Here is a 19,027-nt window from a genome sequence, read left to right on the forward strand (position 1 = left end):
CTCTGATCGTCAGGCAGAGGCCCCGCCCCTGAGGACACCTGGAGTCCTCCACCAGGAGCGTGGGCACCAGAGCTGCAGGGGGCTGGGCTGGCCCCTCCTGCGGGTGCTCACCCTCGCACTGCCCCCCGTGTTTTGACCACTTTGATCACCTGTCCCCTGTCTTCCGTGGCTTGGGGAGCACTACTTGGGGAGCACTTCTGAGAGTCGTGTGGAGTGGCCTGCAGGCAGGGCACACGGGAGGGAGGTCCCTTGTCCTGCAGAAGGGTCTGTTCAAGCCAGAGAATGTTCCCTGTTCCTAGCGTCACCAGTGGCTACCTCTACGTGACCATCATCTACAACATCTCTGTCAGCCTGGCCCTCTACGCCCTCTTCCTCTTCTACTTTGCCACCCGGGAGCTGCTCAGCCCTTACAGCCCCGTCCTCAAGTTCTTCATGGTCAAGTCTGTCATCTTTCTTTCCTTCTGGCAAGGTGAGCCTCCTTCCAGGCCCTGTGAGGCCGCCCTGTGCCTCCCTGTCCCCTAAGCCTCGTCCTCTTCCTCCTGCTCACCGTCCCCACTTCCCCGAGGGCCCAGGCCTTGGGGCTGTCCCTGGGCGATCCTGGCCTGGAGCTCGAAGGAACCTCTGTCCACTGAGGACCTGTGGGGTGTGAAGGCTAGACTTCAGGGGCCTTTCACCGGAGCCATGAGCTTTGGTGGGACTGCTTCCTGGACGGGGGGATCCAGGCAATGTCTCAGTGTTGGTGTCCAGCCAGGACCTGGTGGGGGTGGTTTCCCCGAGCCCTCGGCTAGTGTCAGCATCCCTGCCCAACAGGAGCAACCGTGGACCCTGCTTCCATCCTCCCTGGGGAGTGTGGCATTTGAGGGGCTGTGTGGAGGAAGGGAGCTGGGGAAGGGAGTCCGGTCTGGGGCCAGACGCCCGTGCCTCCCCTTCCACACCTCCCCTTCCAGGCATGCTCCTGGCCATCTTGGAAAAGTGCGGGGCCATCCCCAAGATCCACTCGGCCCGTGTGTCGGTGGGCGAGGGCACCGTGGCCGCTGGCTACCAGGACTTCATCATCTGCGTGGAGATGTTCTTTGCAGCTCTGGCCCTGCGACATGCCTTCACCTACAAGGTCTATGCCGACAAGAGGCTGGACGCACAAGGTACAAGCCAGGGTCCTGGAGTCGACCCCCAGCAGGAAGACTGCTTCCCAGCTCTGCTCCGGGGCCCCTGCTGCCTCCCAGGATCCTTCAGGTGTTGACAGGTCAGGTCAGGGATCCCCGGTGTAGGAAAGGGGCCGCAGAGGTCCAGGCTCCCCTTCCCCCTGTCAGAAGGCATCTGGGTGGCGGTACTGGTCCTGGGAGCTAGAGCCCCTCTTGTAGCAGGTGTGAAGTGTGGCGACCCCAAGGTGATCCAGCACAGTGTCCCCATGGGAAGGTCAGGACAGAGACCCTGGAATAAACAAGTTCCTAAGGGGTCCTGACATTGAACACCAGTATCCATTTTGTCCTATAATTCCCTTGTCTCTAAAGCTTTTTTTTTTTTTTTCTAACCTGATTCCTTCTAAGCAACAGACTCAGATGGTAATAGCTTTTAACAGCTTTCTTTTTACACCTGCTAATCTTCCCTTTGTTAGATCAGCAGTTGGCAACCCCAGCTGTATATTAAGATGCCCCGAAGAGTCCTAAAAAGTCCGTGCCATCCAGGCCCCACCCTCGGAGATTCTGCAATAATTGGCCTGGGTTTGGGCCCGGTAGGGTGTGCTGACAGATCGCCAGGCGATACTGACGCGCTGCTGGCTGGAGAAGTAGGGGCTGGGGGCTGCCTCTGGCTGCTGCTGGGCGGAGAGGGGATGCTCGGGGGGAGGAGGAAGAAGAGGTTGAGAATGCCTGAACCGACCCGTCTGTGAGGAGGCAGGAGGGCCTGGGGAGGAGGAAGCCTCTTGGTCTAACACATCCACCCAGGGGTTCAGCTGTTGCCAGCTCCCTGCCTGTGTGGCTGAAGGCAGGAGCCACTTGCCCAGGCCCACCACCTGTGTCCGCCTCAAGCCCCAGGGAGCCGCACGCCGAGCAGCGTGCGGAAGTGCCGGCCTCGCCTGTGCCGGGCTCCACGGGCCCCCACCTCCCACCCTATTTGCCACGTTCTTTCCCTGGTTGGGAAGAGGCTGCTGGAGGCATGTGGGCTAAACAGCCCTCCAGGCCTCTGACTCTTGGGCATCTGGCCATCTTCACCTAACACACTTGCCGCCTGGGCACTGTAGGTACTTTTACCAGTTTGGATTCTACACTTAGTGTTGGGCACTGTGCTGGCCAGGGCTCACCACTGCCGGCTGGCATCCCACCTGCTTCCCACCAGGCCCCCAGTTGGAAGGATCTGGCCGACACCTTCCCATTGTTGAGAGCGATGTGCCTTCGACCTGGTCCTGACACCTTGTGCCCTTGGGAAAGTCGCCCTTGTGCCTGGAACCTGAGGCTGTGGCCGAGAACCCTTTCTACAGCCTTTAAGTGTAATGTGGTTCAAGGCGCCGCTTCTGCACAGGTGGCCTTGCAGAGGCTCTTCGCGGTCGCCTGGGCTGCCTTCCCACCCACTGCCCCCAGACACATCCACCCCCAGCCAGAAACAGCATGGCCAGGCATCTAGTTCTAGTGGGGACGCCAGCCCAGCCTAGCCCAGGAGAGCCGCTGGGAGCCTCGTCCACCACTGTGCTGGTCCCAGGCTGGCTGTGCACCCGCTAACTGTGGCACCCGGCCCTTCTCAGCCCCAGTCAGGGTTGGGTGCAAAGCCGGCGCTGTGGTGTGGCCAGTACGTGTCACCCGCCCCCCCCCCACCCCTCCACGTCCTGTCTGTGAAGGGTTGTGAGGTTGATAACGCAGGTGACGTGGGCTCAGCAGTTCTAGCCAAGCCTGAGGAGAAGTGGGGTGGGGTGTCCCTACTTAGGTGTGGACGTGTAACTCCCACCAGAATTCTGGGTGTCCACTCTCTGTCCCCCACCAGAAGAACGTGTGAGCCCTGAAGGAGGAGTCTTCTAGGGGGACACACTCCCCCAGGCCCCGAGGGGCAGCAGGGCCGCTTGGGTACCAGCAGGCCTGGGGCGGGACGGGCAGGGGGCGTGGTGCGGTGCTGGCCTCGGTGGTGGGCATGGGGTGTTCACTCAGCTGTCTCTTGTCTTCTCTGTTTCTCTGGCTCCTCTCCCCCTTGCCCTGCCCTGCTTTTGCCCCTGGTTTGGCCGCGGGCAGTGCCGACATACGGCCCTTACGGTAGGTTCTGCTCTCAGTCTGCACGTCTGTCCTGCACGTCCGTCCTGGTCCCTGTCACCAGCATGCATCTCTCCCTAGCTCCTTCTCTGTGCGCCTGTCTCCTCCCCCAGGCACCTGGGGCGGCAGAGCCCGGAGCGCCCGCCTGTCAAGGGCCGCCCTCCGTAGAGCCTGCCTGCTTCCGTCCTGATCTCATTGTTCTGGAACGTGCCCTGCGCGGTGTGGATCAAAGTGCTTGTTCGTGGGGGATTGGGGCGTTTGGTTCTGTTCAGAGAGCCCGAAGGGGGAAAGAGCACGTGAGTTCGAGTCTGGAGAACTGCAACGAGAGTCGGGCTCACCCCGTATACCTCGGTTAGGGGGCCTGGGCCATTGCTGCCCCCCAGAGCCCCTGGGGACGATTTGTTAGGGAATCAGGAGGCAGCACCCCAAGGAAGGTGGGCCCCGCCCTGTCAAAGCGAAGACGGCTGCTCCGCCGCGGGCCCAGGCCCCTGTCGGCCTGTCCTGATGGAGCAGGTCCCGGGCACGCTCCGCAGCGTGAAGGGGAGCACCCCGTAGGTGAGGGGGTGTGGGCCAGCGCGGGTGGAGCCTGGGCTGCCTCCTCCCACTCCCTGTCTTGTCCTGGCCTCCCAGGGGCACTCGGGCTCCTGCCCGCGGCGCGCCAGTCTCCACCCCCGCTCCCACCTGCCTGACTTTCCCCAGTGGCTGCCTCCCTTCTCCCGGAGGGGGTGCGCTCCACTCTGCACCTCAGCCAAAGGAGCCGTTTCTTTGCTTGTGCCTTCTCCTGTCGGGAATCCAGTCTCTGTCCCGGGAGGGGTCAGTTAGAGGACGCAGCGCTGGGGCGGGGCTTGGCTCCCGGGACGAGGGTGGGGGGTAGGGAGGCAAGCTGCCTTGTCCCTCGCTGCCTGAGCCCCTCACCCCCGTCTCACGCCTCCTGCCCTGCAGGCCGCTGCGCCCCTATGAAGAGCATCTCCAGCAGCCTCAAGGAGACCATGAACCCGCACGACATCGTGCAGGACGCCATCCACAACTTCTCGCCCGCCTACCAGCAGTACACACAGCAGGCCACCCTGGAGCCCGGGCCCACCTGGCGCGGGGGCGCCCACAGCCTCTCGCGCTCCCACAGTCTCAGTGGCGCCCGTGACAACGAGAAGACTCTCCTGCTCAGCTCCGACGACGAGTTCTAGGCGCAGCTGCTGGCGGGGAGGACCGGTGCCTCGGCCCAGAGCAGGGCGTGCCCCGCCTCCAGCCTCACGTCCGGGCCGGAAGGCAGGCTGGCACAGCTTCGGCAGTGCCCTTTAATTTATTAGACCAGAAACACTCACATATCACTTCAAGAGGAACAGCCAGACGCTGTCTGCCCAGGGGACGGCCCAGGCTCCCCCAGGAGCCTTCAGGAATATTGACACAAGGCCGAGGCTCTGCTGCCTGGGCGCGGGGCAGAGGACAGTGGGAGTGACTCCCACGCCCCTGAGGCTCGTCCTGCGGTGGGGGCATGTTGGGACCAGCCATGCCCAGGCCCAGACGCTTGTGTTGTGGACCAGCGGCTGCAGCCTTCTCAGCCCCTCCCGCGCCCTCCCCCCGCACCCCCCCCCCCCAAGACGTACAGCCCCTCCCCCAAACACCGTGCAATACTCTGACCCGGGCTCTCCCTCCCCTGTCCCCTTGTCTGATGCTAGATTAGCCTCACCCTGGGCGGGAGGAGGGAGGAGGGAACACGGATGCTCTCTGTGGACCCTCCTCCTGACCCAGGCCTGCTTGGCATGCTGCAAGGATCAGAGCCAGACGCCAAGAGCCATGGGTCCCGCCTCAGAAGGGTGCTCAGGTGCATCTGGGCTCCTGAGGGTCCTCTCTGTGGCGGTACCTCCTGCCTGCCTCATGCCCCTTCCTCCTGGCCTGCTGAGGACAGCCAGCCGCCCACACTGCCCTCCCACTTGGGGTCCTTCTTCTTGAGAGCATTTTGGGCAGAGCCCTTGCCTCCCAGCTACTCAAAGCATCAGGGGCTCCCACCCCTCCTTTGCAGGCTGAGCGATCAGCACCTCTTCTGGATCCTGGTCTCTCCCTGGGGCTTCCCGCTCCTGTTTCATGGGGAGGGTCTGGTCTCCGCATTTCAGACCAGCTTCCTGAGGAGCCCAGTCCTGCAGGAGGGAGGTGGGAGGGATGGGGCATGCGGCGGGGAGCCAGGAGATGGGGGGCACTCCTCTCTCTGGCCCCGTATCCACACAGGGCCTGGTGTCCTGCCTCGTCTGGCCCCACGGCCCGTCTCTTCTGTGCCTTAGTCACATATGAAAGCTCCCCCCTCCCTAGGCCCTCAGTCTGTCCCAGACACTCCCGGGGGGCTCCCTGTTAAGCTGCTGGCACTCAGACGACCCTGCAGTGCTGGGCCAAGTGCCCTTGGACAGGCCTCAGGGGTGGCCAGGCCCACCAGACCCCTCCCCTCGCCCACCTCCATGCCCATGTATTTGGAGCCTTCCGGGGCCAGAGCCCCCAGGCGGGCCAGGCCCACACTTGCCACTGTCTTTGGAAGAGCCTTGTGATGGGACACAGTGCACGTTCATTGTGTGACAGGCAGAGCGTTCTGTCACTTGAAACCCAGAGAGCACGTGGATTTGGGCTGCAACAGTCTGGAGGAGGGGGAAGAGTGAGGGAGAAGGGCCCTGTGGGATCAGAACTTCACCGTGGCGCATCTTTCCTTTTGGCCACTCCTGGACTGAACCGTGCCGAGGTCCGGTGGGGGGGTGCCATCCCAGTAGTCTTCCTGGGCCTCCTTCAGTGACCAAGCCAGCCCTGGGGGTGGGGGACACAGAGACCTGCATGTCTGGTACCAGAGGCCAGCTCTCAGGCCCCTGTCTGGTGGGCCTGGCCAGCTGGTATCAGGCCGTGCGGGCGGGCAGCAGATAGGTGCCGGCTGTCCGAGGAGACCCTCTGGCCCGCCCCCACCGTTTGCTTTCATGAATCCGTTTCTCTGACGCTCCTTCCAGGCCAAAGTGTGCTGCTGACTCCCTGCCCCCCTGGTCTTCACCTGGCCTGGCACCTGCCCTCCAGCGTGCTGGATGCAGGGCTCCGCGGCAGGGAGCTAGCAGCCCCTGGGGAGATGGGGGCTGGGGACGCGTGCCCAACCACTCCACCCCTCCTTCCTAGGATGTGTAACCCACCTTGTCTTTTTATTTTTGTTTTTAAATTTTCTTTTCCCGATAGAGTAGCTCTTTGTACATAAAAAATACTTGAAAAATTAATTGTATGATGTATGCAAAGACAGAGTCCCCTAGTTTTGTATCTCGTGTATGACTGCCATGAGTTCCACCAGAAAGCCGCTCTATTTTGGTCTCTGTGACATTTTAAATGCGTGACAGAAGTGAGCAAATACAGTGAGAAAGAAATATATATATGAGATAATATAGATTGTATTGAAATCTTTGCCTGTGGGTGAGGTTTTTTCCATCCTCTTCCCTGGCTCCCGTGTGTATGCTTGGGGATGAGTTTGGTGGTTGTGGACAAGGGTGTCCTAGGAAATCCCCTTCCTTCCGGGGTGTAGGTGAAGGTGATGGGGGGATTCACATTGCCAGAGACTAAAGTTGGGGTCCAGGCCCCTGTGGGACAAAGTGGGACATGGTGGCAGCCTTGGTCACTAGGGGTCCACCCTCCTCAATACCCCACAGGGCTGGCATGCACAGTGGGTTGATGCCTTGTGCCCAGTTCAGTCACCCAGCTAGATGGGGCCCTCACTCTGGCAGCCGCATTCCAGCAGGTGTCTCCCAGGGGTTTGAAGAGATTTCCTGGGATCCTCACTCCTCCCGGGCTATCCTTCTCCCTCCCTGAGCCCACCCTCCACCCTGGGATCCAAGGCGCCTTCCCCTAAGGGCAGGGAGGCCTGGAGCAGGGCCTGCCGGGCAGTGGGCATGCGCCAGACACCTGGCACCTTCCTGCCATCATTGCGTGCCTTCCTGGGGCCTGGCCTGGCTGACGGGGGCACTCAGGAATGCAGCGTGGGCGGGGGAAATTCCCAGCCCGGCCAACCTCCACTCGTCCCCCCACAGCTTCCTGCTGCCCTTTCCGCAGGCCTGAGCTCAGCGCCTCGGGATCAGGATCCTGGGCCCCAACCTGAGAGGGGAGAAAGGCCTGTGGACCAACGCAACCCGTGTGGTCTGGCCCTTGCCCAGCTTTCAGATCCTGCACCTTCCACAGAAGCATCCTTCTCCCAGCCCTGCCATCCCTCCGTACCCAGCCGCACAGAAATCCTCCTCACTGCTGTCAGGTGTGCTGGGGTAAAGGTTCACTCTGCATGTTAAAGCTCGCAGCCCCTCGGGTTCCCAATGCTTGCCACACCTATGCTCGTAGAGTACTTTCGTTGTACAGATGGGTAAACTGAGGCTGCAAGAAGCAAAATAAGTCATCAAAGGTTACACAGCTAGAGAAAAACACACCCTGATTTCCCTGACCCACAGACCACAGACCACTCCACTTCTTCTCAGGGTGCCCCAGGAGGGCTTATAGATTGGGTTGAATTACAGGGAATTTGGGGCCTAGGATGAGACACAGGGTTGCGTTTTAGGCTTGCAGGCTGGGGCTGTGGAAGTCACTTCTCTCCCTGTGCCTTCTGAAACATGAGGAAAATATTTTTTACTTGGCTGTAGAAAATCAGACCTCAATGTGAAAGTACTGGAAAGATTACTCTTAAATCGGGGAATTTTCCTCCTTGGGCGGGACTGTTTATTTGCTGAAGGGATGCCCAGGGAATTTAACCCTATATTTCATTGTCCTCCTGGGTCTACCTTCCCCAGGGAAGCTCCTTGGCTCCAGGCAACCAGATGGAAGGACAGATGTCTTAGCACCACCCTGCCTGGTTCCTGCCTCCCCCCCACCCCCCAGCCCAGGCGCCAGGGCTAGTGATGGGACATAGTTTCTTCATCTGCAATTTGAGGCTAATCCTCCCACCCAGCAGAGGGTCCTGCCTGGGGTTGAAAGCAGAACCTCATCTTGGGCCCCTCATTCAGAACCCACCCCCCAACCCCTCCAAAAGAAAACAGAGACCAGTACATACACTTCGAAACCGTGGAAAAAGAGAATTTGACTTTATTCAGAAAGTCTACAAAATACAGAAGGCGGATAACTCGCTTACTGTAAGTCAGAAAAATAAATAAATTCTGGGGGCCAGGCAATTTTTTTTTAAACATTTTTTGGTTGTTTTTGCCATCTGGCTTTCCCTAAATATAAGATAAAATGTGATTTATTTGCAGATATAAAATATAAAGTCCAGCTCAGGGCCACATACCACTTTTCCCAGGCAGTGGGCGCTAGGGCTCTGGCTGGGGAGAATAACTTAGATCCGTGCAATAAATAAACAGCGGGGAGGGGCAGCTGTATAGTGGGGGTGGGGGAGGGGCGGGGGCCAGGCTTCCCGAGAGTGGCAATCAATGGCAGCCGCCGGCCCCCATCCCACAGGGTGCACAGGTGGGACCCTTCCCTTTTTAAGGATCCCTATTCCAGGCTGCGGAACGGTAGGATCTGTCTTCTCATCTCCCCACCTGCCACTATGGTCACCTCCTTGGTCCTCTTTCTCTTTGGCTGGCCAGCTCCCTGGCTGGGAGAGCCCAGGGTTGAGCCAGGCCAGTTCCTTCCCTCTCTTCCATCTGCGTCACCTTCTCTCTCCCTCTACTTCTCTTCACCTGACCCACAGAGAGCCATCTCCCAGGCCACAGAGGCCCTTGCATCACCTTTTCAGGCCCTGTCCACTATTCCCCTGACAACCATGGCTGGAATCTCAGGGCAGCAGTGGGAAGACATAGTTCCAGCTCAGCCACTAAGCATATGCGGCCTCGGGCATTGTCACGTCCACTGGAGGCCTATTTTCTCATCCGTTAACTGGGCTTCACTAGGTGATTTCCAATGAGTCTGCCAGCTTTGGAAGGCCAGGCATCCAGGCGCAAAGCAGAAGCGGCAGCATCAGTTTCCCAGCTGGACAGCCCCACGAGATGCATACGGGGCCAAGCCTAGTCCTGTATCCCTGGAGGGTGGGGAGGGGCCGGTGGCACAATCTGAGCAAACAGTTACAAAAATGAGGGATGGCCGTCTTTCCCTCGATGGCCCTTCTCTAATTCCCACCCTCTATCTCCCACCCTTCCAAAACTAAGAGGGCCAAAGTTTCTACCAAAGGAAACCCCAGACCCCAACCCCACCCTACCTCCTATCTCATCAAAGTTGCCCCTCCCCAGGGCCATTAGGTCCCAGTTTCAGGGACCGCACGAGGAAGACAGTCTCTGGGGAGGGAACGTGTATTCACCACGGGGGCTGGTGGCTGCAGAGAAACGGCACTTGGAGCCAGAGACTGCGCTTAGGCACTTAGGGAAGGCAACCTGGGTCGGAGGGGCGTGGTTTGGAGAATGGGCGTGGGCGGAGCGGGCGGGGTGCGGCGGGCACTAGGAGCAGGCGGCGGGGGCGGGGCCGGGGGCGGGGCCCGGGCCGGGGGCGGGGCCGGGACCTGGGCTTGGGGCCGACTTGACGATGGTGATGACGCTGGCCGGCGCCACCAGCGCGGCAGGCCCGCGGGCGGCGGCCACGGAGCGGGCGAAACCCTGCAGCGCCTCGCACTTGCCGCGCAGCGCGTCGAGCTCCAAGCGCATGGCGGCGTTCTCGCGCGCCAGCTTGTCCACCTCGCGCTCCAGCTCCGACTTCTGCTTCTGCAGCTCCTCCTTCTGGCACACGCGCTTCACGCGGCAGCTGGCTGCATAGCCGCGGTTCTTGAGTGTGCGGCGCCGCTGCTTGAGCCGCGTCACCTCCTCGGCGGAGAGCCCGCGCAGGTGCCGGTTCAGCTCGCGCACCGACAGCCCCATCAGCGCCTCATCCGACAGGTGCGGCGTGTTCTCGCTCAGCTCGCGCTTGATCTGCGGACAGCGGGTTGGGCACATGGGGAAACTGAGGCCCAGGGTCACACTCCGGCCTGCGGGCCCTGAGCTCTGGACCCAGTGCCCAGCAGGTGCTGGGGACAGCTGCCCCCTCCACCGCTAGTGTTCCCCCTTCACCGCCAGGGCTACTGAGGTGGTGGCTGGATTTGCTCCAAGACTCCAAAGGGGAGCGGGAATTCCAAAAGGGGAAACCGGGCCAAACCGGGATCTGAGCACAAAAGAAGCCACCCCAGAGCTCAGCCCGGATTCTAACCCAGCAACCCAGCCTGGACTCAGCCAGAGAAACCTAGGAAAGCACCTTTGAAGTCCTACAGCCCAGGGGACTTTGTCCCAATGGAGAAGCAGGTCCAGAGAGGGAAGTGACCTCCCTGGGGGCACACAGCCTATGGCCAGAGCCCTGGCCTCCTGGTTCCCAGCCCGGGGCACTGCATGAATGCCTGATGCCTGCTGAGCCACTCTTGGGGATTCCAGAAACTGAAGGGGAAGTTGGGATGGGAACTCAGCAGGGCAGGGAGGGAGGGGAAGACTGGAGACAACAAGGGTTGCCTTCTCACCTTCAGGGCTTTGCTGGATAAGGGATCCACAGACATGTTTGCAGAAGGTGCCTCTGGGCTGAGACCTAGGGGAGAGAGGTGGCCAAAGTCAGTTTTTTTCCCACTTGGAATAAAATCCAAACACACCACCTTGGCATTCAAGGCCCCTGCTGTCTTAGAACTCATCTCAAACCACTTTCCTCTGCCCCAGTGGTCCAGCCACAGCGGCCTCATTGAGTGGTTCATTCCAGCCTCAGGGCCTTTGCACTTGCTGTTCTCTTTACTGTTCTCTTTCCTTTTATTTCCCCATAGACTCTTCATCACTTAGGTCTTTGCTCAGCACTACCTCTTTAAAGAGGTCTATCTGGCTAAACCACCCCTTGTGCCATATCACATAACCCCATTTACTAACCCACAGGCACCCCAGGCTCATTTCCCACTACTGCACACCTCCACTGCTCTGCACTTCAGCCACAAGGAATTTCTTTCACTTCTTCTCATCCCATGCTTTCTTGCCTCTGGGTCACCCCAAGCCTTGTGACACTTCTCCCCCCACACCCACTTTATCTGGCAGACTCCTACTATTCAGCCTTCTGCCCTGGGCATAGACATCTCTTCCGCTAGGAAGTACTCCTGGACTCCTAGGACTTGCTCAGCACCGCCCACCCCAACAGTTCTCCCCTACATTGTAATGGTTTGTTTCCTTGACTCCCTGCCAGACTGGGAGCTCCACAGGCAAGAACCAGGCCCAGGCGGCTGTGGGTGCTGAGGCTGCCAACGCAGGGGCTGGCTGGGAGCAGGCGCTAGTGAGGTGTGCACGCTGTCCGTCACCTAGCTTGTCAAGGTCCGAATTGAGTGCCAAGCCCAAGCCCTGAAGCCCCACAGCCCTGAAGCCCTGCTGAATACCATGGAGAGAAAACCTCCTGGGGACTTCCTAGGTAGCACATTGGTTAAGAATCCACCCGCCAATACAGGGGACATGGGTTCGATCCCTGCTCTGGGAAGATCCCACGTGCCGTGGAGCAACTAAGCCCATGTGCCACAACTACTGAGCCTGTACTCTAGAGCCCATGAGTCACAACTATTGAGCCCATGTGCCGCAACTACTGAAGCACATGCGCCTAGAGCCCATCCTCCTGAACAAGAGAAGCCACTGCAATGAGGAACCTGTGTACCACAATGAAGAGTAGCCCCCTGATCACCACAACAAGAGAAAGACCGTGTGCAGCAACGAATACCCAATGCAGCCAATAAAACAAATAAATAAATTTATTTTAAAAACCCCAAAAAACAAAGAAACCTCCTGGCCCTGACTCTGTTTCTTCTTCCTTTCCATCTGCCTCCTTGCTTCTACATGGCAGGGGTGGCACACAGATGCCAGGAGGATGAGAAGGGATTCTATCCTCACGATTGGCTCCCAGGTGAGGTATGGGAAACAAGGAAAGGAACATGGGATTAAGGGTCAAGCCTCGGTTTGAGTCCCATCTCTGTTTTCTCCAGGCTGTGTGATCATGGGCAAGCCACTCCACCTCTCTGGGTCTCCACTTTCCCATCTGTAGGATGGGAACAATACCTGCCTCTCAGGGTTTTGTTCGAACTAAGTGGTATAAACCGGAGAGGTCAGTGAGCACCTGGGTGGTTATGAGAATTGCTGAATCTGTCCAGGAGGGGTTGGACCTGTAGCAATTCCTGGGACCTTGCTTTGATTTGGCATCTCCTGGCTGGCTGGGGTCACACAGGAAAGGCCCTTAGAGACCATCTGGCCCCTGCCTCCTCACCTCACCCAGGGGGAGGTGGAAACCAGAGAGGGGCATCTCTTGCCTGAAGTCACACAGCAGGTGAATGGCTGCCTCCCCCCAAATCAGGAGAAATTCTGAACACCTGTAAAGGCCTGAGGACTGAATCCTGATCCCTTTCACACCATCATCACCTCCAGTTCTCCCAACAACCCTGTGAGGTAATGGCCAGAGAGGTCAATAGAAGTCCAGGGTCACACGGCTAACAGGGGGTGGAGCCCGGGACTGAGGCCACATTGAGCCATGTGTCTCCTCCCACTGTGGCCCTTACAGGGCACCCTCTCTGGGCCCTGTTTCCCCACCCCTGTGAAGTGGAGGACTCACCAGTCTCCAAGGCTGGCCAGTTCTGATGTGCCAGGATTTGTGTTGGGTCTGCTAGGGACATGCAAATGACATACAGATACCCAGGGCCCCTGGCCAGCTGTTCAGGGAGCTGGGGTGTTAGGTGATGCCCAGGCAGTCTGGGCTACACAGAGAGCCTGATGGGAGAGGAGAAGCCTCCCCTGACACAGGTTAGCTAAGAGCCTGCTGGGTGCTGAGCACTGGGTGCTGTGGCCGATGCAGAACTTGGGAGGCATGACCCCTCGGATAAGTCATTTTTCCTCTCTGGACCTTGGTTTCCTCACTTATACAGTGGGGACAATTGTCATAGTATTAGTGTGTAAAATACGAGAGGCTAAGACAAGACCAGAAGTGGCAAATGGTTGCTTTATCTCACCATCACCCCCCCTCCACTCCAAACACAGACATCAATAATCAATCACAGCACTTTTTCCCACTGAGCTTGGACACAGCCCCTGAATCTTTCTCAACACAGCACTGTTTTCCACTGAGCTTGGACACAACCTCAGAATTGTTGTCAACACAGCCCTGCAGATTAGGCCCAAGAGGAAACTGCTGGCCTTCCCCTCTTCTATATAATGGCTGAAGGTCCCACCCCCGCCACTGGCTGTGATTCTAAGTACTTTGAGGCCCTAGGGAAGCTTTGAACCTGTTCTTCCCTCCTTTCCTCTTTTTTCCTCCTGTCCTAGCCTCAGCCCCCTCAAGCACATGCTGGATGTCAGCTGAGGCACCCATGTTTGCCCAGGAATGTCCTAGCTCAGCAAAGTCAGGCAGTCACAGAGGGAAAGTCACAAGAAGTGGGAACTTTCTGATAACCTCAGGCTTTCAGCCTCCAACTTCAGGCCAGGGGCTGCTGGGCTGTCAGCCGAGGGGCTGGAGTCCTCCACCAGGCTGCCCCGGCCGGTCTGGTAGACCTGGGACCTGAGACGGCAGCTGATCCAACCTCCCTGCTCTGTAACTGAAGCAACCAAGCAGCTGTTTGGTGGCAGTGGCGGGCTGGAACCCAGGCGTCCTGACCCCCAGCTCAGGGCTCTTTCTGCAATGCCAGCCACTGTACTTCCCCCATGTCCCCACCCCTGCTTCTTCCCTTCTTCTTCTTCTTGAGGCCAGCAGAGCTGACCTGCAGGGTCTGCAGGTTCCTAACATTCCCTTGGAGGCATGAAGAATGAACTTATTCTTGGGGGGCTGACAGCTGCCCTGCCCAGTCAGCAGCCGCGTCCCTGGCCCCCAGTAGACGGCCCACCCGCTGGCATGGGCTCCTCTCTGGCTGCTGGGCCATTTTGGTTCCTCTGTGAGGACAGAGGGAAAAAATGTGTTTTCCTGGGCCTTGGCAGCCAGCACTGATGGAGCCTCCTCCCTGTTGGAAGGGGAGCAAAGCTGGGAGAACCCAGCACCGCAGGGAAATAGGAGCCTGGGGGTCCAGCTCCGGTTCTACCACCTGCTCACACTCGCTGTGTGACTTCAGGTACTCCACTCCCCCTCTCTGGGCCCAACATGCCAAACCAGCAAGCCTAAGGTACCTCCTAGCACTGACAGTCTCAGAGTTTAGAGTGTCAGATTCTGGCTGGGAATGGAGCTCCAAGACCACCAGCAGAGTAGAGACCATGGAGGAAGGGAAAGGAAATCAGGGAAGGCTTCCTGGGGCAGGGGTGTTCTCATGAACACAAACTCAGAGACTATCAGCCTTGACCCTCCCTCTGCTCTACCTGCATAGCCAGGGATCACTTCCTCTTTCAGCTGAACCATGACCAAAACCACCTCCTCACTGGCCTCTCGTTGTGTCTACCCCACCATCTGTCCTCCCCCAAGGGTTGTCACAGGGATCATTACTGATGCAAACCTACAAACCTGACCACGTTCAGCCCATTTCAAAACCCTGTGATGCCAGCCTCCCTCCTGGCCCTTCAGGCCTCCACTGTGTTCTCTCCCCGCTCTCTTCCGGGGTCCTCACGCTGACAACAAATGAATGAGCAGCCAGGAAACTCTACCATCCCTGCACAGTTCCCAAAGGGGCACACGGGGGTGTGTGGGGGTGGGGGGGAGGAGAGGATGTCACCTGGGCCCTGACGGATCTGCTTGCTTTGGGGAAAATGCTTCAAGAATCCTACAGGCCATGCCCAGGCTTCTTACTTCCTTGGGGTTTCCAGGCCTTTTTCTCTAGGTGTTGTGGCGCTCTACCAGAATACTGACCGAGGGCTCGTTCATTCATTCAATCAGCAAACATCCAAGAAGCACCTTCCCTGTAGGTGCCACGCTCAGCACTGAGCCCTGAAGACCCAAAGTTGAATCAAAGCCCCTGCCCTCAAGGGCTTCCTAGGTGATCATCACTTGATCTGACAACCTGGCTGACTCGGCATCTCCTCCGGGAAGGCTTCCTTGATTGCCCTGGCTAAGTGAGCGCTCTGTTATATACTTTCTAACTGCAGTGACTTCCCCCTCATACCACCCATCTCAGCTGTAGTTTTGCATTTATTTGATTGGGTCTTCCTTCAACTTTGTCTCCCTTCCTCTTTCTTCTCCCTTTTGTCTCCCTTCCTGCTCCCAGAGGGCAGGCTCTGGATCTGATTTGTTCACCATGTTCTCCCTGGCGCCTAGTCCTTGATGGGCTCCATGGCAACGCAGGCTAAAAGTGTTAGGACTGAGGGAGGCACAGGGGTCAAAGGAGCCCACATTGGATCCTGGGCCCTACTGACGGGAGGTCAAACCTCTCAGTACTAGCTTTCCATCTGTGAATGAGTCAACCAGCCACTCCCTCTTGTTCCCCAATCCCTAGTCCTACTCAGGGATGTTTCTTGCCCAGCTTTGAGGATGGTTCTGCCTGATTCCTGTGCTCCTGGCAGCCACCTCCCTTACTTGAGCCCCACATTATTTCTGGACATCCCCGGCCTCAGCCTGGGGCTGTCGGCTCTGCTTTCTCTCCCACGATTCCCCTGGAAATTAGGCTGTGCAGGCTGCTATACCTTCCCCATTCCACCCCCGTCCTACCACCTTGGATGTTACATAATTCCTGCTGCAGATGGGGACATGGAAGTTTCCCAGCTGTGGTAGCCACTCAGAGATTCAAAGTTAAAAGGTTATCTGATCAAGCTTCACGCCCTCCTTCCCAACCCCCACGATTCTGTAGCCCTGTGGATGGGAGGACAGGGAGGACAGAATAGGACTAAGGAATCCCTAGCCCCCAGCCCATCCCTCAGCCTCCCTCAGCCTCCCTCAGCAGGAGGCTGATGGGGGGGGGGGTGCCCCCCCCATTAACCCCTCATGCACCAAGACCAGCGGTCCCACTGTCTGTTGACCATGCCTGGCCCAGGCCCTCAACTAGCTCCTCAGATCCAGTCATCCATAGGTCTGTCTGGCTAGTCCCACCTGTGAACTGAAACCACCAGGAGGGCAGAAACCAGCTCCACCCCAATTTTGGGTTCTCACCCTCCCTGACCCAGCAGGTACAACCTCTAGAACCCAGACCAGTCAGAGGAGTAGCCACCTAAGAGAGGAAGCCTAGTATCCCTTCCTACCTCCGACTTTTGCCATGGGTTTTTCTGGCCCTTCCTGTTTCTCCTGAGACTGAGGGGTTGGGCGACACAGGGAATGAAGAAGAGGGGAGGGTCTGTCTTCCCCAGGCAGCCAGAAAACCTCGGGACAAGGACCTGGACGCCAGCCTACTTTGTCGCCAGACCCACCGCGGTGCTGGGGCCAGGGGTGGCCCCCTCACCTCATCCCCCAGCTGAGCCCGGTTGGATCTTTGCTATTTCGCCCCACCCTGCGGCTGAAGGCGCCGGCTCTGGGCGGGGGACAAACACCGCCGTCACATGGCTGCGGTCCTGGGAAACTCCAGGGAGAGCAAGGGCCTGAACGCCGCCGACTGGTGGGAAGGGGACAGCCCGGGAGACAATTCCAGGGCCCCTTGTGACTATGGACTGGGCCGCTTCTCTCGCTGCGTCCCTGTTCCTTGTTTATTCCTGTGGTCACGCTCTCTCCAAGGTACGCTCCGCTGGTACACAGGCCCCAGGGTCCTTACCCGCCTGGGAGCGCGCGGACACGCGCGCACGCACACACACACACACACACGCACACACACACACACACACTCGCTCGCGCGCGCGCGCTCTCTCTCCCTCCCTCCCTCTCTCTCCCTCTCTCTCCCCAAGGTACACGGCACAAGCACGCACCGGGCAGAATACCCAGGACGCTGGCCAGGGAACACACACGCACGCCCGCCCTCGGACGTAAACAAACCGCGCACGCACCGCCCGCGGGCACCGGTCCAGGGGCTGTTCTCACCGAGTCACGTACTTGCACACACCGCCCCCGGCCCCGCCTGGGCGGACGCTGACGCTCGCCAGCCCGCGCTGCCCCTTCCTGCCCGGCTCCATCGCCTCTCGGCCCGCGCCCCCAACGTGGGGCCCGTAACCCCTGCACCCCGCCAAGCTTGCTTCGGCCGCGTTTTTCGGTCCCGCCGGACCACTGCCCCCCCACCCGCACCCCCCCACGCCAGCCGTCCGGGCGAGGGATCCACGGGGGCACCGACTGAGTGGGCCCCGGCGCCCAGCCCCAGGCACGTTCCCGGGGTGCGGAGACCCTGCCGCCTCCGGGTCCCGCGCGCCCGTCCCGCTCGGGGACCCGCAACCCTTACCCGCCTCTCGGCCTGCTTCGCCTGGCGTCCCCGGCACGCGCGGGTCCCGCTGCCGGCCGAGCTCTGGTCAGTCTCCCCTCCCTCCGGTCCCAACCGCGGGTCGCTCCGAGCCCGGCTCCCGGGAGCGACGCGCCGAGTTTTGTTGTGGGGCGGGCAGCGCAGGGGGCCGCGCGGAGTTGTAAGGCGAGCTTCCCGGAATTACTCACTCACAGGATTCCTTTCATTCATAAAAACCCAGTCATGCGGTGACGTCACCTCCCAGGCCGCCCCCAGGCCCCGGGAGCGGCCTCCCGGCTCCTCAGCCCCGCCCCCGGCCAACTCCGCCCCGGAGAGACCCCGCCCTCTTCCAGGCCCCGCCCTCGGGATTCTCAATCCCAGTTAGGGCGCTGGCTGGGGGCATTCACGTGACACCTCACCAGAGCCGGTCGGGTGAAGGTGTCGTTTGTCTTATTTTACAGTCGACGGTCCTGGGCCTCTTCTCCTTTCGACCTACACCCTCTGCCTCGATGATCTCATCTAGTCTCGTGGTTTTAAATGCCATCTGTAGGCTCAGGAACTCCAAATTTGTATTTCCAGAGCAAACAGCTTCTGAGTTTCAGACTGTATGGAGCTGCCCACTCAGCGCCTCCACGTGGGTAGCAGATGGGGCCTGCATACCCTGAACGGCCAAAATCCAATTCCTGGGCATCAACCCTACTGCAGCAACCCGCACACCCAGTGTCTCCCATCTCAGCTGTTCAAGCCTCAGACCTAGGAGCCTTGCTCCATTCCTTTCTCCTTTCTCTTGAGTTCATGAGGGGCTGGCTCCACCTCCAACACTACCCTGCACCTGACCACTTCTGGCCACCCCCAGTCCTATCACCTGGTCCAGGGACCATCAACTCACCTGGACGATGATGGCCGAGGGCTCCTGATAGCTTCCTCACTTTGCCCCTAAAGGCTTTCTTCACACACCAGACAATGTTCTTCTCGAAGCAAAGATCACTCTCCCACCCTCTGGCTTAACAGTCCCAAAGGTTTCCCTTTGCGTTTAGAATATAAACTATATTCCTCCCTTTGGCCTACAGGGCGTTAAGCCATCTGGCCTCTACCCAGCTCTACAGCCTCACCTCCTGTCACTCTCCCCTTACCACTACTCTTTAGCCTCACTGCCCTTCTTACTGTCCCTCAAACACACCAAGCTCATTCCTGCCACAAGTCCTTTGCACTTGCCGTTTCCTCTTCTGTTCACTGCCTGGCTCTTTCTCATCTTTCAGGTCACCTCAGATGTCACTGCCTCAGAGAGATTTCTCCGACAGCTCTGGCTAAAGGAGCCCCCACCTCTGAAATCTGTTTTTATCCTACCTTAAGATCCCCATAGGGTATCAACTTGCTTATGTACTTGCTCATCATTGAGTGTCTGTCTTCAACCAGAATGTAAGTTTCATGAAGGTAGACCCTTGTCTATCTTTCTGACCACTGCACATCCTGTACCTAGAGCAGGGCTGGCACATAGTAAGCCCTCAATAAATACATGTTGAGGAAATAAATGAGTGAAGGCTCAGAGAGGTAAAGTGACTTTCCAAAGTGACCCAGCCAGGAAGTACAAGAACTG

The 19,027-nt window shown here is 58.9% G+C and overlaps 3 protein-coding genes across 4 annotated transcripts in view; 2 read left to right on the forward strand and 1 right to left on the reverse strand.

The window, feature by feature from the left end:
• The window catches only part of TMEM184B (transmembrane protein 184B), a 48,607-nt gene extending 41,961 nt beyond the window's left edge, over window positions 1-6,646 (forward strand). The window contains exons 7-9 of the mRNA XM_057743099.1: window positions 300-469; window positions 948-1,142; window positions 4,176-6,646. Of these exons, the coding sequence (XP_057599082.1) occupies window positions 300-469; window positions 948-1,142; window positions 4,176-4,417 (607 nt within the window). The 3' untranslated portion in view covers window positions 4,418-6,646. The remainder of the gene's footprint in view (window positions 1-299; window positions 470-947; window positions 1,143-4,175) is intronic.
• Window positions 6,647-8,279: 1,633 nt separating this feature from the next.
• On the reverse strand, window positions 8,280-17,647 carry MAFF (MAF bZIP transcription factor F). Of its 2 annotated transcripts, none has more exons than XM_057743043.1 (3): window positions 17,438-17,647; window positions 10,687-10,751; window positions 8,280-10,111 (listed from the first exon to the last, which is right to left on the reverse strand). In XM_057743043.1, the coding sequence occupies exons 2-3, from the start codon at window positions 10,720-10,722 to the stop codon at window positions 9,647-9,649; spliced, it is 501 nt and encodes a 166-aa protein (XP_057599026.1). In that variant the 5' UTR covers window positions 10,723-10,751; window positions 17,438-17,647; the 3' UTR covers window positions 8,280-9,646. The 2 variants fall into 2 exon arrangements, with proteins under 2 accessions (XP_057599026.1, XP_057599025.1); XM_057743042.1 differs by having other exon boundaries at window positions 17,434-17,647.
• On the forward strand, window positions 16,713-17,815 carry LOC130857576 (nematocyst expressed protein 3-like). Its single transcript, XM_057743338.1, has 3 exons — window positions 16,713-16,781; window positions 16,949-17,499; window positions 17,707-17,815. Exons 1-3 carry the CDS (start codon window positions 16,713-16,715, stop codon window positions 17,813-17,815), a joined length of 729 nt encoding a protein of 242 aa, XP_057599321.1.
• Window positions 17,816-19,027: the final 1,212 nt, after the last annotated feature.

The sequence above is a fragment of the Hippopotamus amphibius genome, chromosome 7 (genome assembly GCF_030028045.1).
Source record: "Hippopotamus amphibius kiboko isolate mHipAmp2 chromosome 7, mHipAmp2.hap2, whole genome shotgun sequence".
Lineage (NCBI taxonomy): Eukaryota > Metazoa > Chordata > Mammalia > Artiodactyla > Hippopotamidae > Hippopotamus > Hippopotamus amphibius.

Bases quoted from the DNA above. Each gene is read 5' to 3' on its own strand.
- MAFF (XM_057743043.1), bottom strand. From the start codon at position 10,722: ATGTCTGTGGATCCCTTATCCAGCAAAGCCCTGAAG. The intron at 10,112-10,686 runs GTGAGAAGGCAA...CGCTGTCCGCAG, and splicing joins TATCCAGCAAAGCCCTGAAG to ATCAAGCGCGAGCTGAGCGA.
- LOC130857576 (XM_057743338.1), top strand. From the start codon at position 16,713: ATGGACTGGGCCGCTTCTCTCGCTGCGTCCCTGTTCCTTGTTTATTCC. The intron at 16,782-16,948 runs GTACGCTCCGCT...TCTCTCCCCAAG, and splicing joins GTGGTCACGCTCTCTCCAAG to GTACACGGCACAAGCACGCA. The intron at 17,500-17,706 runs GTCAGTCTCCCC...GGCCGCCCCCAG, and splicing joins CCGCTGCCGGCCGAGCTCTG to GCCCCGGGAGCGGCCTCCCG.